The 27,858-nt window shown below is 38.7% G+C and overlaps 2 protein-coding genes across 2 annotated transcripts in view; both read left to right on the forward strand.

Annotated features, from left to right (window-relative positions):
* The window catches only part of srrm4 (serine/arginine repetitive matrix 4), a 65,905-nt gene extending 53,768 nt beyond the window's left edge, over nucleotides 1–12,137 (forward strand). The window contains exons 7-13 of the mRNA XM_063489838.1: nucleotides 1,511–1,594; nucleotides 2,350–2,515; nucleotides 6,055–6,380; nucleotides 6,585–6,779; nucleotides 6,872–6,973; nucleotides 7,083–7,238; nucleotides 8,727–12,137. Coding sequence (XP_063345908.1) covers nucleotides 1,511–1,594; nucleotides 2,350–2,515; nucleotides 6,055–6,380; nucleotides 6,585–6,779; nucleotides 6,872–6,973; nucleotides 7,083–7,238; nucleotides 8,727–8,991 — 1,294 coding nt within the window. The 3' untranslated portion in view covers nucleotides 8,992–12,137. The remainder of the gene's footprint in view (nucleotides 1–1,510; nucleotides 1,595–2,349; nucleotides 2,516–6,054; nucleotides 6,381–6,584; nucleotides 6,780–6,871; nucleotides 6,974–7,082; nucleotides 7,239–8,726) is intronic.
* Nucleotides 12,138–12,680: 543 nt separating this feature from the next.
* hspb8 (heat shock protein b8) lies at nucleotides 12,681–24,591 on the forward strand. Its single transcript, XM_063490227.1, has 3 exons — nucleotides 12,681–13,316; nucleotides 17,063–17,126; nucleotides 23,619–24,591. The coding sequence occupies exons 1-3, from the start codon at nucleotides 12,872–12,874 to the stop codon at nucleotides 23,791–23,793; spliced, it is 684 nt and encodes a 227-aa protein (XP_063346297.1). The 5' UTR covers nucleotides 12,681–12,871; the 3' UTR covers nucleotides 23,794–24,591.
* Nucleotides 24,592–27,858: the final 3,267 nt, after the last annotated feature.

The raw sequence follows: 27,858 nt of genomic DNA on the forward strand, positions 1-27,858 counted from the left end.
GGGACAGCTCGGGTTGAGCGGACTGCAGACAAAGTTAGATAAGAAGGGCTGAGGTGGTTTGGAACTGCACAAAGGGATCATGGATATATTGGACAGAGGACATTAAAGATGGAGTTTCCAGGAGGACATGCAGAGGGTTGGTGTGACAGAGGAAGGTGCCAGGGTGAGGTAGATGATCCACTGTAGCGACCCTTATGGGAGCAGCTGAAGGAAGGCAAAAAAACAAAGAACAACAATTTTAAAAGTTAGATTTTTATTCTTCATCACATGTATTCATTTATATTTATCATGAAGAGGGGGTAGACCAGGCTCTAAATATATTTATTTTGGCTGTAAATTTGTAAAGTTGTTGGGAGTCAGTGTGGATTTGTTTGCCAGTTAGCAATTCTGTGTTGCTTCATGTAATAACAGAGGAGGCTTCTGTTTGAGAATGACATACACAGGTCATGGCAAACCGTCCTGTAGTATGAACATAAACTTCGGAAAGTGTGAGTTCTGGACAATCTTTTAACTCTCTGGCCCCCCAGGTTAGCCAGACTTTGGAAGACAAAAGAAAGGTGCCCAAAAAAGTATCAATAAACTTGTTGTCTTTTTTTTTGGTCTTACTGTAGAGGCACACATATAACAGAAATTCAAGTTTCTCTCAAAACTAAATGGTTTGCATAATGGTTTTCTTGTACTGCTGATCTTTGGAGAAGTGCAGCTATGCTATTTGCTTGCATGTTTGGTTTGATAGGTCTCATGTGTAGCTGGGATATTGGTAGAATTTGTTGTAAATCCTGTACAATGTATGTTTAATTGATGGAATAAATAATTATAAATTTATTTCTTTAGGAGTTTTATTTGACACTTTAGTGCTTGGTTACAATAACACATAAAAATAGATAAAAGTTCTGATAAACTAAAAGTATCTTTCTGAATAACAGTGGTGACAAATTTCAATCACAAATTTCAGATTTTGAAGTGGCATTGCTTTGCCCGAATCTTAAACTTAAATATTAAACTATTAAGTATTTCTAAGTACTTTTCCATTTGCTTTATTTATCAGGAACAATGCACAATACATATATTGTAACAGATATAGCTAAAAGCAAAATTTTCAAAAATAGCAATCAGAAAATGAGTAGACGGGTGTTATAGATTTTATTGTCACTTAAAATTACATTAAAACAATAATTGAATTATAACCAACAATGTTCAAATGTTGAAAAAAATATTAATATAAATGTTTAGTTGTTGTAATTATGTAATAAAATTTTGTTGTCTGTTCAATGACCCATGTCACAGAATCAGGTAGCCAGCAAGCAGGTAAATAGTTACAATACTAATAATAATACAATTGCAAAAACTGCCAAAGCTTCAAATAATTAAGTCAGTGTTGGTAATCCCTATGATTAAAAAGCTTTACTTCTCTTTTCCTGCTCTTTGTATGATGTTACAAAAAGAAAATATTGTTAATGTATCACACAGCTCTGACTGTTCTTTTAAATTTTCCTTTGTTTTGTTTCAGTTCTCGGACTCACTCACGTCGGAGACGGCGGTATCGGAGGTCAGAGTCAGAGACTTCTTCCTGCCAATCTTCAACAGAGGACAGGTAGGCCCGGCGCCCCCACTTCCACCCCTCCCCCAGCCCGCTCCCTTGGTTAATCTTATCAGTCTGAGGTGTCTGCCGAGTTCTTGGTCACACCGCAGAGATGACTGATAAGGTGGAGGTGACTTCCTCAGACTCAGGCACAACCGGGCCTTATCACAGCTGCACAGAAAATGGCTGCAAATGCATTCTAGAGATCAATACACTCAATTATAATGACATATAGCAAAATTTTGGTTGTGTGATACTATGAAAGATGTCTTTCATGGGTTATAGTGGGCTGACAGCATAAAGATTTCTAACAGCTAGAAGCATATCTGGATACTTTCTGATATTAATTAATCATTTCAGTCGTTTATCACTGAGAACAGAGAATATATATATATATACAGTTCGATGAGTGAACCTTTATCGCTGAGAAGTTTTAACTCCAATCAAAGTCCAGAATTCAAACTGACTGATCTGTCCAAACCGTTTATGTTACTCAAACAAAGAGAATTATGTAGCTTTATTATACATTCTTCCAACATTTTCATCCAATGAATCATTTAATCTTTCACGTGGAATAACCTTCAAGACATAATTTTGTAACAGATGCTCTATGATTACTAAATGGTACAAAACGGAGCTGAAATAAAGTCTGATATTTTTCCGACTTCCGGCTACTTTTTATCCCATTCTCTGAAGTGCAAAATTGGCTCTAATATAACACAACCATCTCTGTCATGATGAAAACTAAATGCAGCATTTTCTCACAGACACCATCTGCAAAAATCTGTGGTTCATCAAGCATTTGGAGACCTGGCAGCTGTAGGACAGGAAACCAATGCAGTGCTCAACTACACAGACATGAAGTGGAGACCTACAACCAAATCAGTGTGTAAAATGGCTCCAAAATATCGCTCCATCCTCTCTGCTGGCACCGTAAGTACTCTTTAGGACTCTCACAGTGCTAACACTGGTTCAGTTCCATTTCTCAGTTATTGCCATGTCAAATGGCTTATTCTCAGGCAACCTGAAATGCCTACAGTGAGGCGTTTGGCAATTTACTTTCAATTCTGAAAGTATTTTTATATAGGCCATTAAAAAACAGCACGTCTGTAGTTTTAGTACAAAATCTTACAATCTATATCCAGTTGAAACACAGCATATTTTATTCAACTAAACCCACTTCACAATCCTCAAAGGGATCAACATTTACAAAATAGAACAAAACATTACATGGCCTAAATCTTAGTTCATTTTATGGGTTCCTTATTTTTCAGGGATTTGGTCAGGTCTTGTTTCTCTGCTTTAAAAACTAATATGATTACTCGGCGGTAGAGTCCCCGCTACATTACAGTTGGCAAAACACGTTGGATAAACAGTGTGATTTGGGTATTTTAAGGCTTATTTCTCCTTCTGTTGAGAAATCATGCTACAGTCAATATACTACCATAAATATCAGAATAAACTGACACCGTAACTGCAAATTCTTATTCCCCTCTGGCCTGCAGCATCCTTAAGCAGACGCTTGAAAAGCTTTCTCATCCTGGTGTGTCAAATACTGCAGTTGTGTTAAATGCTTTTGGTGTCTTTCAATGCGTGAATTGTGGTAATATTAGATGCCCAGAGATAAGAGCCTTCTTTAAAAGTCAAGTCGAGTAGTAAGTCACAGGATGGTCAGCCAGGGGACTGCAGTTTGTGTCCTGTTCAGGAAGTTTAGGTATAGAGTTTGTTTTCCTCGTTTTCACTTGCTCATTAGGTTTATTTCTCTCACTGGTTAGTTGTAAACACTGATTATTTAAAGCTGACTGGAAAAAACACTATGGTTTGGCTTTAAATCTTACTGGCACATTTAAAAATACCAATTACTGCATTTAAATGTAATGTTAAGAGGTCTGTAAGCATTCATATATAAGGTGGGAGTGAGAGATCTGTCTCACTATTACCACAGTGCCAGAGGACACCTTTTGTGTATCTGTGAGGTGCTTTGATAAAAGTGTTGTTTTTTATCGGCTTGGGATTGAGAATGGGCTGAACTTTGATAACAGGCAAAATTCAGTGATGGAAAAAAATAACCAGTCTCCTACCTTAAAGCTGTGTGTTTTTACTTTTTCACTGACAAACAAGAGGGGTAACACTGATGTGCTGCACAGGATAATAATGATGTGTTTTTTGTTCCAAATGAACAGAAGTTACCGATACCGACATTGCCTTAAACCATTATCTGAAAGCAGCGTGCACTTGTTTCTGGTCTAATGGCATCAAAAATGCATGAGAGTGCAGCTTTTTCGAGTTAGCACATAGCACTTAAGGGTTAGGGACAGTGTAAGAGGGGATATTACTCATTAGCTAGGGGCAACCTGCTTCCTGCATTGACATCCAACAAAGGGATTGTGTGCAAACCATAAATGTTTTAAGGGTTGAATAAGATTCAGTTGCAGGTGTGTGTTTACAATTTGGTCTATGACCTCTCACAAGTTACATTACATTTATTCGGGAGTTTAGATTAAGATGACAGCTTTTGTTCCCATCAACCCTCTGCGGAGAACTACATTTTTTTTTTATTTAGAGCAAATCATTTCAGTGGTTCTAGTGTCAAACCAACACAAAACACATCCTTAAAGCATTTTTTAGAAGGCAGATTTTGAATTTTAAAATTCTGCTGTGGCGTTTGAGATTCCTCTTTTGTTTTTTTGTTGTTTTTTTTGTTTCTTCCAGCAGCCTCATACATACAGCTATGTCCTAAAACCCCATTGTCTCTGGTTTATTGGAGCATAAAATATATTTAATTTCTCTCCAGCAATCATTAAATTATGCTAATTGCACAGACGGATGTTTTTAATTAAACACCACAGGGTTTTAATTGAAATTCAATAAATTAATCCATATATCGAATTATGCCTGGCATTCAATTTCCCACAGTCTCTCAGAAGGACTTTACAGTTGGTCGCTGAGGGGGTAGCCTTGTTTTACAGTGTTTGTATAAGGTTTATTTATGGAGTTTGATCTGGTGAATAAAGGCACATAATCCAAAAGGTAATGCAGAATGATCTTTGCTTATTATTTCTTTCCCCCCCAAAAAAGCAATCCATAAAGGGACAGGTAGGTATGAGTGGACAAAAAAAAAAAAAAGTGTGGTTGATTTTAAAATATGTCACCATATGTTCATGTGGTGAATTGGTTTTATATTTTGAAAGCAAAAGTGTATAGTGTGTTTGAGGCACCAACCTGAAAGAAAAGCACAGAAGAACTTTATGCCAGAATGTGAGATTAAATGTTTACTTGACGTCAGCCTTGTCAGAATATCTTGAGGTGACATTGAAGAATGTGTTTGTTTGAATATGTACTTCTGTAAGTGAAATCTTTTACCCCTGAGTATGCACAGATTATGTGCCACTGCAAAAGTTAAAGAGGATGGTAGATGGACAAAGATTTGCTTAAATTTCCCTCAGGGTTGGTCTGCTGTGTTGACTGTAAACTTGATAATGGGAAACCTTTGGGAGAAGAGGCTGGCTTAACCTCTTACATGTGTTTTGGAGTCAGAATCAAAGCTTAGTTAAATATCACTGTTAAGAAGTCACTACTTTTATCCATCTCTGGACATTTTGCAATTAAGGAAAAACTAAAATTCGAAATTGAGTTTTCAGAGGTCAGTTAATCAAAAAGGTAACTAGTTCCGCTCTCCAAAACTTTAAAACAACACTGAAGAAACAAAAAAAAGTGCCGATATAAGACTAACTAGCTCTGGGTTTTGAAGAGAGGGTTATTGTCTTTTTCTTGCAATTTACGACTCTAATGATGCACTTATGTTGCCCGCTCTTCCCTTTTTTTTTACACCTTACCTACTTAAGGAGGAAATCTTGATTGGTAAGTCGATGTTATCAGCAGATTTAGGGATTTACTTGTAGGTCGGTGCAGGCTAATTATTTACTTCTTACAGGAGAAAGAGCACAGTCTTCTGTCCTATTCTGAGGGCTTTCTTAGTTAGACTGATGGGATCTCTCTTTGTCTGCAATCCTTTTCATTTCTACATAATACCCATTTTTGTGATGTTTGTTCAATGTTCTTTAAATGAGGCTTTTCAATGGGGTCTATTATTTACTCTTCTTCTCTTTACTCAAGTTAGAGCCAGTAGATCTTTTCACACATAGTTTTTCTCTTTCTTTTCTGCTTTTTTGTTGTTCCTTTCATATAATTGTTTTAGTTTAGACTTTCCTTAAAAACTGTTTTCTTGTTGATTTCTTTGACTTTAGTTGAGTTCAGACTTTCTTTCGAGGTTAATCGCATGCTTCAAATTTGCATGTCTTTATCTTTCAAAGCTTTCTGTCCCAAGAAAAAAGAAAGAAATCTCTTCACTGTGTTTTCAAGGGAATATGTGCCTTTGTACTAGAGTATTCACAGTGCATCAAAGCAGGTAGCAGGTTTCATGTATCAGTTCACACCTGGCTTTAAGCTGCAGCCTGTTTGTCTCTTTGCAGACTTTGTCGTCAAAACCTGCAAGTGAGATTTTACATGGAAATGGGTCTCAGCATTTAACGAGCCAGACTGTAGGTCCACATGATTACGATTCTGGGAATGACACATCTTCGCCGCCATCGAGCAAAACTGGTGTTTCTCAGGGGAGTGTCACTCTTGACAACAAGAGCAACAGCTGTCAACGTGTGGCCTCGCCAGGGAAGCTAAAGTTCACTGAGAGAGACAATGTCTCTGATTCAGGAAACTCTGTGACCAGCTATGCTTCCTTGTGCAAACCTTACGGGGAAGACGGTTTGTCTGGAACCCTTTTCAGTGGAAACGGCAAGAGGTAATTTTTTTTGTTCACAATAAATCATCCATCTGAATGAATTCAAGCTTGTTTAGCTGCTGTTTATGTGCTCTGTTTCCTCCTTTGAATCTTTAATCTGATGAGTGGAGAATAAAGGGAAGCATTTATTTAAAACCAACCTTGGATAGAAAGTTGGTTTCTTCACTCAAAGTTGTGAAACATCTTAATGTATTTCCTTTAAAGAGAGCAGATAACCTTGGGGTGTCGGCTAGAGGTTGTGAGATCCCCAAAGACATCCAGCTGCTCAGAGAGGAGGAGCGACTTGTCTCAAGGGCGACGGAAAACCCGGTCATCTAGCAGCAGGAGCAGGAGCAGATCCTCAGGGAGTTCCAGATACTCTGGACGCTACTCTCGAAACCCCTCGCTTTCATCTTGCAGGTATTATGTTTCCATAGTACGTCAGTTGTTATTTTATTTTGCAGAAATGTCAGTAATCTCCAACAGAATTTTTCCTCATTTTGTCACTGTAGCTCATACTCACGCTCAATGAGTAATTCAGCTGATCTGAGGCGAAGAGGAAGCGTAGCGAGCCTGAGCTCCAGAGGAAGCTACTCAAGATACAGTCCCGACAGGTGAACTTCACTACATGTTTCAAATACTAATGCATTGCAATGCATGGGAATAAACATATATTGACATTGTTGTTAATTAAATTTTCACTATGTTATGTCTGCTTCCCAGACTGCGAGACAGAAAAAAAACAGCTAGCTCCAGAGAGACAGATGCGAAGCATACACATAAAGTTAGTGGGAAGAGGCGAAGACGCAAATCCTACTCTCCTATGAAGAAAAGGAGGAGAGACTCACCAAGCCATCTGGAAGCACGGCGAATCACAAGGTACAGCTCTACTGGCCTGGTTATTTATAGTACAATGTACAGTTTTATGCCTAAAGGCAGCAAAAATGTGTTGCTGGTCCCACCCTCCACCCCCTCGGTTGGACAAGTCCCCAACCTGAAATCTTTCACCCGTGTTGATGAGCTATGTACCTTGAAATGGCATTTAGCCTTAGGATGAGACAAGTGTTGGCTCAGAAGCCACCACAGGGGCCAAAGAAACAGATGGTGACAGAAGGAAATCTGAAATTTAAAAGAAAGAAGAAAGTCGACCATGACTTTAATATGACACTACTTTTACTTGGAGAAAAAAGACACTCAGAAACAGCCACAGAAATAACACAAATTGCCAGGATGTAATTATTATAACTAAATGTTAATAGTGTTTAGTTATAGTTTCATTGTTTTAAAGTTGGGCTGTCCGGTTTAATATATTGTATAAAGAGCAGGACTGACTAATTTACTAAGTGGCTGCAGGGATGCATTAACTTTAATTGAGACCCCAAGGCTATGAATGTTTTGGACGCTCCTATCCCTGCAGTGAATGAGTTGGTGATGATCATATAAGATTTCCATATTTTTGAAGATTTTAATTAAAATTTTTAAAAGTGTGCCCATGTAGAAATCATTGAGAGACTGATATTATGGTCTGAATACATAACAAATGCTATAACCAAAGGATTATAAGGGTTTGGTCAGCACTGGAAAATGATGTGGATACAGTGCCTACAGCAGGGGTCCCCAATCCCAGTTCACAAGGGCCGGTGTCCCTGCAGGTTTTAGATGTGTCCTTGATCCATCACAGCTGATTTAAATGGATAAATTACCTTCTCAACATGTCTTGAAGTTCTCCAGAGGCCTGGTAATGAACTAATCATGTGATTCGGGTGTGTTGACCCAGGGTGAGATCTAAAACCTGCAGGACACCGGCCCTCGTGGACTGGGATTGGGGACCCCTGGCCTACAGGGTGACTGAGTCTAGGTGGAGGCACATGGTGGGCTGCCCCTACAAATAAATGTTTGTTTGTTTTTTAAATTATGAATAAAGTTATGGTTCAGTCATGTCTTATCTCTACATCACTTTATCAAGTCTAGGTTAGCCCATGCATGAGCACCATGTGAACATAGTGGGACAATAAATAATGAAGACCCTATTATCTTGGTTTTCAGTCATTCTGCTGACCTTAAGCATGTTAGCTTTTGGCCACTAGGGGCAGCACATCAAACTGTATACACAACATTTACAAATTATCTTCTGGGTTATTAAGATGACATAAGATAATTTAGATCTTCATTGTCACTGTTACCAGAACAATGAAACACATTGGGGCGAGTGTCCAGGGTGCGAGGGGTCCTTGATGATGATACTGGCTTTCCGCTGAAGTCTGCCAGTATGAATGTCTCCGAGGGGGGTTAGTGAAGTTGGGAGATTAAAGAGACACGATGTTTTGTTTACCTTGTTACATCATTTATTTTTTTGCCTCTCATTAGTGCCAGGAAGCGACCCATTCCTTACTTCCGACCAAGCCCATCCTCTAGCAGTCGGTGCACCAGCGTGTCATCCTGGAGCAGCCTCTTCACTCGCAGTCGCAGCCCTCTGTACAGCATCAGCCGCAGCAGGAGCAGGAGCCAGAGCCACAGCTACTCCTCCTACCGGAGCTACAGCCGCAGTTCATCATGGAACTCAGTCTTTGGGAGCCGCAGTCGTAGCCGGAGCCGCGGTTCGTTGAACAAACGGAACAAAACCAGGCACTAGGTTTCTCAACATTAGGAGACCAAATCTGCAGTTGTGGTTCCCGTTGAGAACGAGGACAGAGGCTGTCAGTGCAATCAACTGTGTGTGTCTCAGTGCTCAGCTTTGATGCTTGAGTGGAAATGTCCTAGCAGTGGTCCAACCACCATTGAAGCAGTCTTGTTCACTCTGCCCACAGACAGCTAGGAGACTGAATGTCTTTTTGTCTCTTTTGTTTTTGTATTGCATCCTTTGCATCTGCACTCACAATGGCCTGAGACTGTTCATCTCCTAGATATTTACAATGCAAGCTGCATATAAGAAACATTATTAATGAATTTAGTCACCTAACATCCCTGTTCTATATATTTCTTTCCAGATGTCTGTACATTTCACTTTAATTTATTTTTGCAAATGCTTTAACAGGCTGTTATTTATTTCATAATTTATGGCACATAATGCAGCTTAGTAATGGGTTCAACAAGCACTGAAATTACCTCATTCCCATTTTGATTTTGAATTGCAATATATGTTTTAGCCATATGCAAGTGCACAGTGGTTAACATGTAACTAATGTTTAACATGACATCAAGCATTTAGCATACCTGTGTCCTAGTTTTTGCACTAATAGATGAAGCATAGAGGTAACATTTGAGCCGTTTGATCCACTTACAAATGATTTCACAGGGATCGTTATCAGGAATAAAGAGAGGGTTTGTCGCTCTGATCTCAACACTTCACAAGGTGGAGGACAAACATGTTTCCCCCTCCTGACAGCAAGCAAACTGGCTGTCAGCTCAAATGTCAAATTAATTCATCCTCTGATCAAGTGGAAAACAATTGAAATGTCAGTCCATGTAGTATAACAGAGAGCGATCGAAACAAGGGGAGATTCTTTTGACAAAACATCTGATGAATTTGTTTTGAGAAAAGGGTGTTTTAAAGATAAGATGATGAACTTTTTTTGTGCTCCAAAGCAGATCACATTCGTAGCTATGTTCATGTAGGGAACAGTCTCTGACTTTATTTGCTAGGTTGTTTTTTTTAATTAGGCACAGAGAAAAGCTGTACTTTGCTGAAAATTAGTCTAAATTTACAAACAGCACACATTCCCAGTTTATTTGGAAAATTGTGTTCTTGCTGCACCACTGGAATAAACCCATAAACCATTATATTTTTGAGTTGTTACTCAACAGAAGGTCTAGTTTTGAGTTGTGCAGCACTATACATATTTATTACTTGTCTAATATTTATTGTTTCATTGTAACTCTCAGTAGTAGTCAGTCTTTCTATGCAACACTGTCACTTTGTAGTTTTTATGACACTGCTGTAACTGATTTTGTTGTAAATTATAATCCGGCTCATACATATTGTTCAACACAGACTGGATGAAAAACTGCAGAAAATGGTGGAATATTATCCTCACTGTCTAAGCTTTTTATCTTTTGTGTATTTTTAAAGCACAAATATGACATTCTTGTAAAATATGCTCATCTGCTTTCTTGTCAAGAGTTTAAAGATCAATACCACGCTCAAGTCTGTTTCCTAAATATAACACCACAGCTAGAAGATAGAGCCTAACTTATTAAAAACACTGGAAAGAAGGGGCAGCAACTAGCCAAACTAACCAAAGGTAACAAATTTTTCACTATGGTTGAAGCCTGCTAATTACCAACTTACATTTTATACAGTAAGTCACATTTTTAAAAACTAGCAAATGATCAGAAGGAAATTTCAATCTGCAGTAATTTATATTTCTAGGCACGACTCTGTTCTGGGAACTCGCTGCCTTTTCGTGTCAAAACAGTAAAAGATGGGAACAGAAGCACAGAACAGGGTTGACATTAGGGGTGACACTGATTAGTCAGAAACAGCACAAGAGGAGGAGCTAGGGTGGGTTGCAAAGTAGCTTGTAGGTGTGCACAGACTAAAACAAGTTAAACATACTGTAAGCTAATTGGGTGTGTTGAAAGGTGTCAGATAAGGCTGGCAAAGAGATCAGTGCATTTGCTGGGATTGTGTCTGAGCTTGAGTCTGTGGCCTGACTGAAGTAAAGCTATGCACTCCAAGGTTACTGCAAAACAAAGAAAACTGTTAATTAGTGGGTATTAAAGCTTGTAGTAGGTGGAACGTGTTGCCTTTGGATAGAATCACATACCTATTTCCTGCTAACCAGCAGCTGATCACTATGTCACAGACATGAGCGTGGTAACGTTCTCATTTCGCGTGTGCATCTCCTAAGATATCAAAAGATTTCTTCAAAGTTAATTTTGATAATTTTTCTGCAAAAAAAAAGTTTGAAGCTGCCTTGGCTTATAATTAAGAGTTATATTTCTCGATCATTTCAAATCCATCATCCTGTCTGCGTAACTGCTCCAGGCCTGACAGACTGCTCTCTATGCACTCAATACTCTCAGCTTATTTCCCTGAATGTCATCTAAATTGGAGGAATGAGGGAAATATGAGGCAGGAAGAGGAAGGAACTTGGCACAGAACTCATTCATAAACTATAAACTGATGATGACTCGTGACAAGCAGTGTTGACTAGGAGCCATGGGAAGATTTGTGCAGTCAAGTTGACAGATTTTTCTAGATGGGCACCCAGGGCAATGCCCCCCCCCCCCCCCCCCCCCCCATTTCTCAATGTAAAGTTTACATCAGTTCTTGTGCAAAATTATTTTGTATATGTGGTGTAAATATGCATCTGCATTGTATAAATTATACAAAGGGTGTGACTATTTTGTTTAGAGAATGTGATTGGAGCCTCCTTGGATGTTATAGATAAAATGTATCAACCAGTTTAAGAGGAAAAAGAAGACGATATGCATCAGTCAACAGACTCTAGCTGTCTTTGTGCTTAAGGTCCCTTTGATCATGTCTTTTGCTTTTTTAAGAATTTCAATAACAAGCTCATATAGCAATAGTGATTCTATGTTATTGTAAAATTATGCATATTCTCCCCGTTTTCCACATGAACGAGCATACCGAAAAAGCATATTTTTCATACTGTCACGTTTTATCTTGCGTCAGTGTGAACTCTACATTGTAATGTCACCTTGAAATTGAATCGCCCCCTCTATGACCCCATGAAATTTCCTTTTGACTGTGTGTTCAGAAAAAGCTATATAAAATCGTGTTCTGAATGATGATGATTGCAGTCTTGTTTTACGTTCAAAAAGAAAAAAAAATCAATACGCTCGGATCAGTAAACAGATTTCATAATCACAAGTCGAGCTCTTAGCTGTTTTGTTTTATCCGTACCGTGACATCAGTGCGTTTGACGCGAAGCTCTGCGTTACTTTCTATTAAAAAGTATGTGAGTCACCAGGGAGCTCAAACTGCATGAGTGACATGCGGCCTCTGCAACTTAGTTTGGTAAAGAGTAGGCTTGGCCTTGATCAGCTGTTACGCGCCCACTGTAAAAAATCGTCACATCAACAAGCCATATTTTCTTAACTGACGCCTGAACGCGTATGTGAATGATAAAAAAATTTCTAAAAAGCATAAATATTGCGAATAGAAAATCATTGTGTTTTGTTACAGTGTTTTTGTGTTGTGATTTTAAGATTTGGTATTACTACTTTAATGGATATTTTTTACAGCGCGCTTTCTCCAGATCCTCCCAGCACTTTCCGGACACTTGTTCAGTGCATCGGCTACGAGGTATAAAATCAAGCGCCAGAAGAAATGAGATCAGTTCAATTTGGAGTTCAAGAAACTCGGAGACCACTTCGAAGTTTGTCGTTGGATCAACAGATGACTTATTGAGTAATGGTGATGTGCCTAACCCAAACGATATAAAGTTTTCCTCATAGAGAGAAAGTCACTTTTTATTTTTATTCTTTTATTTTTTTATTTTGCACCAATACCAGAACTTCATTACTGGATTTGAACTCAAGTGGATATGGCAGAGGGAGACTTTTACACGATGGGAAACCGACAGAGGTTTCCCAGAGATCCATTTGGAGAATCGCCATTCATTGATCAGTCTCCATTCAGAGACCAGTCTCCTTTCAGGGATCAGTTAGCGTCTCGGTTTATGGAAGATGAATTTGGGATGCCACCTTTCCCCGATGATCTGTCGATGGACTGGCCTGGGTGGGCTCGTCCGGGCCGGCTAAGCACGCGTCTCAGCTCCTCGCCCTTTAGCAGCAGTTTACGCACAGGTTTTCCCCCGCGTCAGTCCACGGGAGGCCCCCAGCTGTATACCAGCAGATACGGCGAGCCCTCCTCCCGGAGTTCACCCACCACCACTTGTGGGGAACCCTGGAAAGTCTGCGTGAACGTCCACAGCTTCAAACCAGAAGAGTTGCACGTAAAAACGAGAGACGGATTTGTAGAAGTGTCAGGTGAGTTGGAGTATGATTGGAGAAATGAAAATTAGACGCTTTTCCTGGAAGAAGAAGTTCACTGAGGATAACAGCTTTAAATGAATCATTTAAAAAAAAAAAAAAAAAAAAAAGCTTCTGGTGAAATGTTATGTCTCATCAATGACACACTGATATCAAAATGCAGTACATCACTGTGGTAGTCAGTTCTATTTATATGACACATTTAATAACATGCTTCTAAATTCCTTTAGACTTGAATTAGCAGGTCAAAACGTTATGTTTAAAGCCTATTATTAAATATAAATATCGCAAATAGAGTGCCATGTACTTGTAAAAGCACATATCTTCATAAGTACACCTGCCACTAGCAGCCTGAAGTAATACCCTCTGTCTTCTTTAAGAGAAATTAATATATTTTGTTTTTTCCATTATAACTTTCGTTTCTTGTGTTGTATAGATGCTTACAGTTGAAGTACAGCAAATCATTCTTGCATGTTTAAAATGAAGTAAAAGCATGCAAGTGTGTTCATCTACTAATTTAACATTCCAGGGTTTCATGAGACTATGCAAAGTTTTTTAGTTGTAAAGACAAAGCATCATGTAAAGTCATGGGCAACAAAAATAGTTGAAATTGTAAAGTCATAGCAATGCAACCAAATCAAAGAGAAAATCAGTATTCAGTTTAAAGAAAACTTAAAGACAGTATATCTGAAATTCCTTTTTGTAATCTGGTCATGAAATATCTGATCTTTCACTTCGGCACCATGACTGACACAGTACAGTGAAAAAGCCTCAGTGGTATAATATGGCCTCAGAATTAATGAGTCTCGATATGGAAGAGTGGGACAGATTTGGGGGACTGGGACTTCAAGGCAGGCAGATCCTCAAGCTCAGACACCTGTTTTGGATTCTTGGAGAATCACTCCCACAGCCACCCATGAGCTCAATTTAGATTTAAGGCAAGGCCGTGACAACAGTCTCTGTTTACAATAAGAAGAGTTGCTCACTGTCACTAAACACCAGAGAGAGAATGTTCTGGAAATAGGGCCTCACTTTTACCCGCAGTTCTCAGCTAGGTTGTGTCTCTGTTGTTGTCACGTTCCTCCTCAGTCACTGATTACTGGAGTGAGTTCTACAAATTGCTTCCTTAACTCAATGTTTCAAGAGACAGCTGAATTCCAGGGATACCCAGGACTGAGGAGGCCACAGAGGACAGCGGCCCCACAGCTCTGAGGCTTTTTTTAAACACATTGTTGGTATGCCAGTTGGGTCATTCACTCAGCGCCATGTTGGGGCTGTCTGTCATGGTGACTCATCGTGATCAAGAAGTGTGACTGTGAATGTAATACAAGCAAGTTAGAGGTGTTCAGTACATGAATGAACTAGTCTTTTTAACATGTAAGCATATTCAAAGTTTACTGAAAGAGGAGGCAAAGATTAAAAGAAGGCCAAGCTGAACACAAATATTGTCTGGAAAAAGTACAGTGTAGCTGCATTTTAATGCAGATTTTTTGGGGGGGCGGGGGTTATATTTGAGTTAAATTAGAATATCTGGTCTTAGTGACCCACACTGGTGGTCTGTCAAGTATCTCTAAGCAACTTTGCAGTCCATCAGATTCACTGAAACCTGAAATGCAACACATAAGGGAGAGATCGCGTGTCCCCAGCAAGAAAATGTCAGCACATGTGTTTTGTTCAAATGCCTAAAATTAGTTTCTATTTATATCTCCTTGTTGTTGGTTGCTCAAGAGAAGTTCAACGGAAAAGAGATGAACATTGGCTTGTGAAGTCCCATAATTTAATCCAGATTTTTAGCATTTTACGATTATTGTTGGTGGCCGTATAAGTAAGTGACCGTACTTATATGATAGATTGGACGACTAAGTTGGTAAAAGATTCTTAATATTAATATTTATTAAAAGGCTTTGCCCAATTTGAGATAATAAACATATTTTTTTATGTTAGCCTTATTTTATCTGCTAATTTGCCTGTTTTTGTTAGCAGGATGCTTTGCTGCATTAGTGCAAGTAGTAACATACAAAAAATGTCACACACTAAAATGGGAAAACAGACTTTTTAGAGCATCTGTAGCCACATAGCAAGGCTTATTATTTTTCAGATACTTATATAAAAAATGCTACAAAAGGCTTGAATTGGCTTGGCTGAAGCCTTGTAGACAGCGCCTAACTACAGTTCCCTTTGTTAGGATCCACCTATCAGTCAAAGTGGCCGTGCTTCTTATATTGCAAACTAAAAGACTTATTGCAATTTAAATGGGTGAGTTACTGTATAATAAAATTAATGTTGCAAAGAGCTATGAAATAATAGCTCTAACTTTTACAGATTATACAGCAGTAAATTAAATCACCCATGCAAAGGACATTTGCTTATATTTCATGATTTGGAAGGCACGGAAAAGGTCTTTTTGATCAAGTCTGCTCTAATGGAATATTAATATATGAGTTTATACTCAATAATACTTAATAAAGTAAACAAGAAATACACTAAACATACTGAAGAACCGAGACTAAAATGACTAATGTGAGAAACATTGTTAAATAGAGCTGTAAATTAGTACTGTGACCTGTGGTCTGATCTGCATTTGATTAGATTGGCCAACCTTAAACTAAACACAATATGCATTGACCTTGACACAATAAAATTACCTCAGCACAGTCAATTCCTGCAACCAGCTCATAGAAAAGTCTAAATTACTGCGTTTTGTGTGTCTGCCAAGTTTACCAAGTTTACCTTAATTTACCTTACGTTATGGCACTGAGTAAAAGCTCAGTGGCTAGAAAAGTATAATGTCATTATCTTACCCTATTAGTTGTTTCATGAAATTTCATCATAGGTAGCACAAAAAGCTGTATCCTCTATCTGCAAATAAGAAAACTACACCCAAGCTCTTGATATTTGTATTGACAGAAAATCGTATCCGTTACATAAAAACACCACTCTCCTCCAAGAACATGATGTATTACACATCTGGAATCTATAATCTCTGTCGTAAGAAACACAAAAATGAGGGCCTTGTTGGACTACTCCCCTGACTAAATCTTTAATCAGGGAACCGATTGTACTTCTTAAGTCAGGATGAAGTTTTCATAAGAATTCCATGACATCACTGCTGATCGTAGCTCACTTCTCTCCAGAGCATCACATGTTCTAGCCTCGATCTCTGGAGTCCAGCACTTTGAGCAGCTAGAAACGTCACTGCAGGGGTATAGGGTAGCACGTAGTCGAGCCTGTCGAGTATACAAAGGGGTCGAGGGGTGGGGCAGGCCATGCTGCTGGCAGCGGCATTGACATTTAGCAGTCCAGGAGCAGCTGCTTGCTAAGGCTGACAAACAGACTGGCCATAAACAGTGAAGGAGAAGATGGAAGAGGTGCTTTTTAGGGTTATATGTTCTCTCTAACATTAGTCTCTCTGCTGGGGAGTCATTTTAGGAAACAGCTAAAGAGGAAGAAAGAGAAATCATGTTAACAAGTTCATTGCAATCACAAAGCAAACATTCTGGAAGGAATGAGCAATGGAAAACTGCACGATGTGTGCCAAGCTTTGAGCTCAGTTATATCAACACCTTTTTTTATTTACACCATACTAAAGATCTAAGAAGTCAAAGGTGATGGGTGGACTCTTTATGAGCTGTGTCCATTTGAACTAGTGACAGAGACATTTATAATGCATGACCTTGCCTAATCGTTGCGCAACGTCAAACTACATCATTTCTGAAGTTGTGTTCACTCCTTTCTCCAAACAGGAAAGCATGAAGAGAAACAGGAAGAAGGTGGAATAGTGACAAAGAATTTCACAAAGAAGATACAGTAAGTATAATTTGTGAGTTGCACCATTATCATTTTGTTTTCCTGTGCTGGTTCTTATAATGGATGAAAAAGGCTCCAGTTTTCATTATATATGGCCACATACTAGTGCATGTCATAAAATGTAAATATTGTAATGATACAGAGAACTCTCCTGACCTGAACCCCAGACTTTTACCTTAGAAAATAATCTAATAATTTGAGACATGGATTTCTGATTTTCAGGAGCTATAAACTGGAATCATCTAAATGAAAATAAAAAGCATTTTTGAAATATTTCACAACAAGTAATGACTATAGAATATGTGAAAGTGAAATGCATTGCATTTTAGACCTTATACTTACTAATATAGCCCAGTGCAATGTTAACAGCAGAGCTGTTTGTTGTCAGCTGTTATGAATATGGGACAATTTTCTTTAATGACTTTGGACAAATAGAATTATTAGCATAGTGATGTTTTTGCAATGGCAAAAAGTTACTCGTACCTTTCTGCAATTTACTGTGTAAATTAAGCTCTCTATTTTATAATGTAAAAAATAGCTGTCGTTGTGGATTGGCATTGTGTAAACAAGCTTGAGATGAAACTTACACAACAAATCAATTGCAAAGATAGGGTGGTCAGTAAACAGTGGGCAAAATAATAGGACAAAACTCTTGTACACAAAATAATTTTTTTTTGTGTACAAAAAAAAATCCAATTCCACGTGAGGGAGAACCAAGCCCAGGATAGAATCCAGTCCAAAATCAAATCTTTAATCCAAAAACAGGCATCATGCAAAATGGAGCAGGCAGCAAGACAAACAGTATTGTAGGGGATCAGTCAAAATTCAAAGTCCAATAAACAGTCCAGAAGTCCAGGCACAAAGAAACAAGAAAAATATCAATAAGACTAAGACAGTAAAAATTAAGACCTATTAGCTGGAAAAATCTGACAACTTCATCTGCATTTATGCACACTGATGAGACTATTTATATAGTTTAATACAATATTTAATACAGCACAGGTGACACTAACACAAGGAGGGATAGTACGTAGAGAAAGCAAAAGTGGCAGCAAGAGACAAGTATCAATGATTACAAAATAAAACAGGAAATAATTAAACAGAAACTCCACATTTGATATTTACCATTTACTGGGGGTAAGTGCCGCTCCCCCAGTTTACTGTTTAAAACAAGTTCCTTTCCCTTTAAAGTCACCTGCCTTTAAGCCATTTTTCTTCTGATTGGCTGCACCTCATTTACCGCAGGATTGAACAGGAGGTGAGTGGGGCTTCTGTGCTCACAGTCAGCGCTGCATTCCTCAGTTAAATATTTATTACAGATATCTTTTGTGTTGCATAAAATAGAACCAGGACTTTACAGCAGTCTGAAGCTGGAGCTTTTTCTTCTTAGGGATTACCTGTAATCTCATCTATGGATATGTTTAATAAGAACATTCAGATTGTAACAGTGTAGAGAACATAAAAATAAAGAAAAGCAGAACTGGTGCTATTTAAAGCCACAAGCTACATTATGCATCAGATTTCTGACCCTGAAGCTCCCTAATGCTGATATCTGAAAAAAGATAAAACCTCCTTTCCTTCAGAAATCTGTGGAAAGCGCCTCAGTATTACTTGACTGTGCCAGGTTTCAACTGGGATTGAAACATTGTTCTATAAACACCACAAAACTACAGCCAGAAAGATAACGCATAGTTGGCTCATAGAAAAAAAAAAAGATAGAAGGTAATTTAGTATTAAATATTAGCTCATACCAGAGTTTTCTTTGCCACTTTTGTCCCTCTTCTGCACTTTTATTTCACCTTTTATCTAATTACAGATTTGAAAATGAATCACTGTATGTATGTAAAGTTATGGGCGACCTGTCCAAAGTGTAGCACGCCTCTGCCTATAACAGCTAAATTTGACAAATGGTTGAGAACATGACAGTTAGCTTGCTTGCTTGCATGGTTTTCATATTAAACAGTCCATTACAGCAGAGATCTTCATGTAGTTTGAGAATCATGGAGAATAAAGCTTTTAATCAATGAGAACTAATTGGAGGGAGATAAGCTGAAGAAATGCTCGACCAATGTTATACAAAGTTCATAAGTGGAGGAGTATGTAGATACATGCAGAAGTATTCGCTTGTTGAACAACATGAAAACATCCTGCATGTATAAGTGAATGTTTTACCTGTCAAGGTGAATTCTGCATTCCTCGTTTTAGTTGTTATGTTGAACTCTCCAGTCAAAACACCAAACATGACTAGAATCCTAAAGTAAGTTTTACATAGACAAAGCAGCATCAGTGCAAAGCAGGAGTCTCTTACAGAGAGTATTCATATGGTAACTAATCCAACCCAAACGAGCAACACAATAGTTTCCACATGCTGCCTGCCTCTAAGCCTTTGCCCATTTAATTGGGCAGTGGAAAGACTTCAAACAGAAGCGATAATCGTCAGTGCGAATCACCATCTCACTGGCACGTCACTCCAGTTCTACTAATTTCATACTGGCTAATTAATAAGCAGGTGCTCAAGCCCCTCACTGTTCATATCACAATATTTTTAATTGGAATGCCTTCAGATCAGACCTGGGCTCCTCAGCTGAATATACGGGACAGACTGACTATACAGAGAACAGGAGTGACTGGTGGTGTCAATGGGTCAAATATAAATAACTGTCCTCGATACACAAATACACGGGCTATATGAGAATGAAAAGGAAGAAGAGAGAGAGTTAGCATGGTAGACACATTCTTCTGTCTCGACATTTGATTGGTTGTTGATGTCACTTGAAGAGCTACAACCTTCTTATTTTAGCTCGTACATATGCTCTGTTTAGTGGCACTAAAGATTTGTGTGGATTATTATGATTTGCAGCAGCCTGTATGCTGCATTTTACAGCAGGTAAGCCAATTGTAACTATTCTTTATATTTAACATCCTCGTCTGCAAAGTAGGTAGCAACTAAACCTTTCTTTCTGTGAAATGTAAGATAAAGGTACAAAATGCAGATATTTATCTGCCCACTGCTTCTGTTTGCACTCCAATTTGAAAAATTCAGAGCAAGAAACAGTTGTTTTTTTTGTTTTTAAATCTTGCTTTGTTACGAGAAAAAGGTATCTCACACCTGAAGTCTTTTGTAATAATAATAATAATAATAACTTCAAAGATTTTTGAGAATTTCTCCAAGGCTACTGCACCAAGAAGCAGTTTAGCTCTTCCCAAAATAATAATAATACAGCTGACAGAAAGATTTTGGGGCTACCTTAAAACTGTGCCATGAATTCATGCAGTTTGAACTACATGGATGGGATACATGGAAGGCTAGACATTCCAGATGTCAATGGGCTCACTTTCTGTTTGGCAGAAACTTGACATTGATTTCTATTGTCCTGAATTTCTATACCCCCTAAAAATCTAATTCCATCTGAGACTTAGTCTGAAGACCACATGTGCCAGTTTTGACAAAGATTGAGAAAAGAATTTGACCTGTAAAAAAGAATTTTCCATTAAATTAAAATGGCAAAAAGTCAAGTATGGTAGAGATTTACATCATAGTGTGCTTTGAACTCTTTTGCTTAAAAAAATTCCATCTTCTTTTGAAATTGTAAAAATGCACTTTTAACTTTGATGGCGTTGGAGTGTTTGAGATGCAGACAAAAAAAACAGAGGATTGGTCTCAATCACATTACACAAGTTTTTACTGTTTGATTCAAGGGGCTAGAGTCCAATGGCAAGAGAAAAAGAAGAGTATCCATATTGTTTCAACCCTCAGGATGTAGCGACATGTACACAAATGAATTAAGCCAAGTTTTACAATTATTAAGGCAAGGATTTAGAAGGAACAGATACTTCAGTGTAGTGAGACGAAACCCCCACAGAGTCTGCTGGCTGAGGGAAATTGAGATAGTTGGAGGGTTGGCTTTTTTTAATGCTTATCAGGTGACACTGAGGAACAGTTGCTTGTTGCTTGGGCTTGTGAAACAAAAATGAGAAGGAAGGAGCACAGAACGGCATTCAGATGTAACAATAAGAAAAGATACAAAGATTACAGGAGTTTTGCTTCTTGGTCCTCATTTGTGACACAAAACTCTGGAAACAAAAAAAAACTAGTAAATGTTACATGAGACAGCTGTGAATAAATGCAAGAAGTTAATACAGTATAGGGCATAGCACATGTTCTCGATAAATAAGTGACTAGACAGCTTAGCTTAAGCTTACTGAGAACTCAAGGGTGACTTCTTCTGCTCTCCAAACTGAGAAAATTGTAAGTTATTAACTAAAAATGTTGTTAAATCAGCCCTGGGGACAAAGATAACGTTTGAACCTTGGGTCATGTAGCTCAGCTGCAAAACAACAACCTTGCTCTGTTTGTCTGTGAAAGTGTGAATGTTTTGTTATTCAGTAATCTCTTTTTTTCTGTTTGCTTCTATTCTCAAATGACAAATAATACTGCTAGGCTGACTTAGCTGAAATGTGTAGTGTGTGGGATGGAGGAAAGGGTTATATGTGCTACACACACACACCTCATGAACACCCACGCTCACTGTGCCAGGTCTCACTCGTCTCTCTCTGTCTCAGAATCTCTGCAGGGGGGAAAGCGTATTGCCTAGTTTTTTTGGCAGCTTTACAGAATCAATGCTTGAGATAAACTGTACTCTTGCCAAAGTTAAATAAACTCCCCGAGCTGGAAAGATAAAGTTTCTGCTGGAGTCTCACGTAATGGACCAGCTGAGTTATTTGACTTTGTCAGAAGGGGCACAGATACATTTAAAATTATTAAAATGATTCAAGGTTGCACACTTAATACTGGCTTACACAAACCTTTCTGAAATCCTTTTTGAATTATTACCTGAATTAGAGGGAGCTGACAGGTCCAAGTTCCACTTTTTTTAAGAATATGCTGAAGGAAAATGTTTGACATGAGTGTTGATATCATCCAGTATACACACAGCATGCAACATAAGTTCTGTTTGTCTTTAAACCTCTGAGTCTCTGTTTGCTGTCCCCGCTGACTCCACATTCCCTTTCCCCTTGCACTTTTATCTCTTTATACCGATTGTTTGTCTAAATTGGATTTAGTATAATTCCACCATAGGATACTGTATTATGATATTCATGTTATTTTCTGCTTATATTCATCCTTTCCATTTTTCTATTGGCAACCCTGGATTTTTGTGTTTTTGTGCCTGGTCTCATTTTTGGTTTTCTGGTGTTGCTACTTATGGGTTAGTGAGCTCAAGCTTGAGAGTTGTTATTAAAAGGTAATTTTAAAGCTTAGTGACACACTGAGCTGCGTATATTAATAGATGTGACTTGACCTCTCAGCCTGTGCACGTCTGTGAGGTTCCTGAGTGTATTCTGACTTGTATTTCACAGTGGAGTGGTAAGTCAGTGGAGGGTCCTCTCTAATTAAATGGAGGGGAGGACCACAAGTCTCATCCTCTGAACATACCAGTCTTGTGTTTATATTAACTCCCTGAAACACTTGGCTGCTCACACAGAAACCCTCCAATAACCATATTTGGCCACACTGACAAAGAACAGAGATCACCCCCACCCCCAGTTTTCAGAGTACCTTCAGTCAAAAATGAGCTGCCTATTTTCCTTTTTTCTTTACAATAGGATTTAAATAACTTACTTACCAAATGTGAATATGTTGTTTTAAGCTGATTTGAGAATACTATTATTCTACATGAATTTGAAGTTTTAAACAATGACATCCTTGCACATAGTAACTCTGGCTTATTTTCCCCTCAACACTTTCTATCCTCCTGCAGGTTTTGGAAGCCAATTATCCCACTCTACTTTGGAAAATCTAACATTTTCTGTATGAGAGGTGTCAAAAATAAAGCAAACAGCCAGGAGAAAAAAAAGGCTTGACACAAAATCAGCTGTTACCTGGATGTGAGCTGCAGATTAGGAAAGTATACACAGTCAGAAATTTACAGGTGTTAAAATTCTGCAGACAGACTCGAGTAAGGCAGTCTCATTAACTGATATCGAAGCTTCGTTTTGTGGGAACGCTACACCTGGATCGAGTGTGTGTGTGTTTGTTTTCCTCTCTGTGACAGAGATGGGGGATTTTTGAAGGGAGATTTCTCCTGTTTCTTTTTGTGAGTTAGAATAAAAGCACCCAAGGTGCACAGGGTGACTCATTTCAAGTCCTTTTTTGTCTCACCTAGATATAAAGTGCCAAAATAATTCGATTGAGGGTTGTTTAGGAGTTTTGATTAATTATCAATAAAAACCTCCAGCATTCAACACTACTCGTTCTTACACAAGGAAATCTCACATTAGAGTTTTGCATGACCTCCAAGTAGGAAGTGAACTCTTTCTCTAGGCTGTTTCTCATCACTGCTCTCCTCAGTTTTCTCCGACGCACACTTAAAAACACACTGAACACACACAACAACGTAAAAATGATCCTGACCAAGTAAACTTCTTCTAATGAATTACATTAAAACAATCAAACTATACTTTTTCTTCTCTTCTCTTCTGTCTCATCAGGATCCCCACAGACGTGGACCCCCTGACAGTCTTCGCCTCTTTGTCTCCTGAAGGCGTCCTCATCATCGAAGCTCGGCAGACACCTCCATATTACCTTTTCAGCGACGAGGGCTCCCAAGGTGGTGAAAAGCAGGAGGTGGAAGCCTCCAAGCCCCAGGAGGCTCCTATGGTTTAAACACATCATTCTGCACAATCAGTTACCAGTTTGATGTGAAATGTGTTGCCTCTAGCTTCATGTTGTTTGACACCTGGAGGTATTTGATGTCCAGATTAAAGTTAAACCAAGCATTTGTTTTTTCTGTTGGAAAATCTATTTTTACAAGGTCAGACAATGATGAAAAGCTTCATTTTCCCATTAACAAACAGATACTTATGAATTTTCCAGAATAGTCCAGTAGTCCCTTTTTTAATTAATTAACAGGTGTAATTATAAAATAATTTGGCTGTTTCTTTTCAGGTAAAAATTTTTTCCCATGGCAGAGAGTTTTTAATAAAAATTGTAGAAGGCCAAATATGACTGCTTTTTGATTTCCTTTCTGTTTGGCTCAATTCAATTTGTAAAACTTTAGAATCAAAGAAAATCATATAAAAGTGAAGTTTTAAGTGTAGCAGCCTTTCCAGCATATATTTTTGTTCTTTCGTTTGCCTTTCCTTCCTTCAGTTTCTATAAGTTTTTTTATTTAACATGATGTCATTAAAATTGACAAGAAATAAAGGTAATATGATTTTTCTGTGTATCCAGAGGGTGAATTTTCTGCATTAATGCACACAATATATAATATTATTTCACAGTGTATTGTAAATATAATAGTGCCAATTCATTATAAATCTTAATCTGAAACATTTTGCAATATGGTTTGAAATTTTCTTTTCTATATGAGCATTAAGGATGATGGCTGCATGATTGTTGAAGAGGACAGACTGCCTTCTTTTCTGTTGATGTCTTTGTATTGACTGATGCAATAAACATGTCCAGCCAATCGCCCAGTGTGTCTTAACATCTGTGTCTTACATTGAGAACTGTGCCACTCGGGGGACCCGTTCCAGGGCTCCAGAGAGCCTGTGGTGTTATTGTTGGATAAAAGAAGGAATTGGGCAGCAGATTAGCGGAGGGCTTAGTGCTGGGTGAGACTGGCATCGCTGTGTGCTGCAGAATGGGCTGAACTCATTGAGGCAGCCCTGCCAGAGCTTTTGAATGAGAGTGTAAAAAAAAAAAAGACTGGGGCCGTTCCATTGCCCGTTGTGTGATGCAAAATAATGTAATCTTCCCTGTGCATTGGAATCAAGAGGGATGATCGGTTTGAATTGAAAAAGTTTCCAATCTGGAGTCACGCGGTGGAAACAACAAAAGGCTTGGACTGTTTCGGCTTTCCAAAACGAACGCTGTGTGCGATGTGTAAGCTCACATGAAGTGTTGCATTTATTGGTATTATAATCATGGACTTCAATTATGCTGTTGCCATGGCAGCAGCAATACTGGAGTCACACCAGTTTTTTTTTTCCTTAGGCAAGTAATTCACGTTGAACTGACTAATGCACAGCTGTGCAAACATATAGCACCTGATTAGTGTCAAAACCACTTTGCTGAAACAGCTTGATAACATAGTTTCAGAGGTAATTGTGAATATAATTCTCACAAATGTGATTCCTTGTTGCTGATAAACAGTTTCAAAATCACACATAACAACACATTTTATAATTGTGAGAACATAAAACCATTTAGACATTAATAACATGACACACAGCATATTATTTATTGTTTTCACATGCTAGTGCTTTATTGGAGCTCCACCGCTAGCGAGGCTCTTATATCTAATGACTACAATGCATCTGTGAGACTAAGCAAGGCAAGCAGTGCTGGCTGTTTCATTACTTTATCACCATTATATTGTTTTTATTCGGTGATCTCTTGTTGTATATTTCCTGGTTCCAATTCCTGGCTCTGGACCTGTTCCCCAGGCTGAGTTATGTCCTCAGCAGCCTCCCGTGAGCTCGCCATCACCTGGAGTTCTTCATCCATGACTGGCCTTTGGAGTTCTGTCTGTCTGGATGTGTCTGTGTCTGGGCCTTCTTGGCTTTCCGCTGTTTCTGGCTTTGTAGAAGAATCTTGAAGGCCGTCTGTGCTTTCGCCACCTGCAGGCACTGAGGGGGGGGACTCTCCAGCTGACTTTCCATGGGTCTCCTCCTCTGTTTCCGTGCTCTCATCATGCTGCTGAAGCCCAACTGTGGCACCTTCAGGTTGGGCATGATCTCTATGGACTTCTAATGAAGAGCCTTCCCCGTGATCCTCTGAGGAAGCAAACTCTGGGTGGTCTGGTGCTCTCCCGCTCTCTTCTTCTTTCTCATCTTTTACCTCCGGTTCTCCATTATCCTCTACTGTCACCTGCATTTATGCATAAATATGTTTTAAAAAAAAACAAACAAAAAAAAACCTAAAACTAAGTACCAGCAAAATCAAGACGGATATTAAACTGGACACAATATGAAAAGATTGTTAGGAAACTGTCTATAAAAATCTGTACTTTAACAGAACCGTTTCTTAGGAGCGAATCGAAAAGATCAATACCTCTCTGATGTCTGCGTGTAAATATTGTACTGTTGATTTTAGTCATGTTTTGTGGCTCATCTACAAAAAAATAGTTCATCAGATAATTCCTGAAATGTTGAATTTCTACACATCTGTCTGCATCCTAATCTGAGTAAGCCACCCACTCGCTCTCGCATTGTGAATTACATGTGCCAGACAAATATGTCAGTAGTACTGATCTTTTCTTCCACCCCTTGGCAAGTTATCAAAATGTATAGTATTTCTTAAATGTGAACCAACTTTAAAGTTATTAGCACCTTTATGGGAATGGGGATTGTAGCAGGGACGGAAGTTTCGGGAACTGGAGCTTCCACGTTCAGGAAACCATCAACAGAAAGTGTGGATGAGATTTTGGTAGCATCCATCTCCACTGGGAGCCTGATAATGACACAACCAGGTTTACAGTGGCATGACATACAAAGCGTAAATACTGAAACAGATGTACCTAATATCTAATTGTTCAGTTCAGTAAACATTTGAGAGATTGAATACTGCTGAAAAAATACCATCAGTGCTGCATGCTTGGCTGCTGACTAATGTTTAAAATGGCTTAAACTGTGCATATTTCATCATCTGCAGGTTATTGTCAGTGTTTACTTTGCATACCTGTACTTCCTTGTAAAACATCTGGCAATGAATCCATGCTCGTCTGGCCTCTCCTCGTGCTTCCCTGGGGAGGGATTACCATTTATGGGGAAGAATGCGAGGACACACAGAGGAATCAAGCAACATAGAGAAACCACTCAACACGGAAATTAATTTCTGCCACAGAGCAATGATTTTAATTTCCCCAAGCACATTATTTAAGCAGCTTTCTAATTTTGTTACATTCAGCTTTTTCATGTTTCATTTTAAGGATTTTTTTTCTCTGTGAACTATAAGAAAAGTCTTTTTAAATAACTCTTTGAGATAATATTTGATAGATAGATAAGATCTTTAATACTTCATTAAGACCCGAGACTATCCTGTGTGTAAAAGTAATTAGCAATGTTAATAAAGTGAACTCTTCAAGCTGTTTAATTAACAGAGATGTAAGCCAATGTTCTATACCTCTGACTTCCAGGAATCCATCTCTGATGCTGAGAGAAATCTCTGAGGGGGTGAAGTGAGCCACATCCATGATGACCCTCCACTTACTAATCGTCTGGCTTGGATGATGCATCGACCCAGAGATGTAGGGCACAAACAGCGGAGCGGGTATGTACCCTGGCCAGGAGCAGGCTGCCAAACTCCTCTGCAACCAGTCCACATCCATCCAGCGAGCATCCCCTGACTCCAGGAAAGATGGCAGGCCAGCATCCTGATTGAAAAGCTGGCTCAAATGCCACCACTTTCTCAAGGGGTACCAAGGGGCACCCCTGCTGTACTCCCCACACGATGTGTCTGTTTTGGCCTGTTCGCTCATATTTCGAGAAATGAAAGAAGATTTTAAAAAGGACACAGCAGACTTCTTCTGATGATATTTAGCCAGTAAATTATGAACTCCTGAGGCTAAATCAGTGAAATTCCAGCAATTAAAATCTACTTAAAGGACAAGGAAAGGATAAAAGCAAAGTGTGATGAGACAGAGAAAACTCAGAGGGGGTTTATATAGTGCTCCTGTCCATTTTAGCACTTATTAAGCACTCATGTGATCCCATGAGAAGGCTGCAT

The sequence above is a fragment of the Pelmatolapia mariae genome, linkage group LG12 (genome assembly GCF_036321145.2).
Source record: "Pelmatolapia mariae isolate MD_Pm_ZW linkage group LG12, Pm_UMD_F_2, whole genome shotgun sequence".
Lineage (NCBI taxonomy): Eukaryota > Metazoa > Chordata > Actinopteri > Cichliformes > Cichlidae > Pelmatolapia > Pelmatolapia mariae.

Excerpts from the sequence above, each read along its gene's own strand:
- hspb8 (XM_063490227.1), top strand. The coding sequence starts at position 12,872 with ATGGCAGAGGGAGACTTTTACACGATGGGAAACCGACAGAGGTTTCCC. Across the intron at positions 13,317-17,062 it reads CGGATTTGTAGAAGTGTCAG|GAAAGCATGAAGAGAAACAG; the intron begins GTGAGTTGGAGT and ends TTCTCCAAACAG. Across the intron at positions 17,127-23,618 it reads AATTTCACAAAGAAGATACA|GATCCCCACAGACGTGGACC; the intron begins GTAAGTATAATT and ends CTGTCTCATCAG.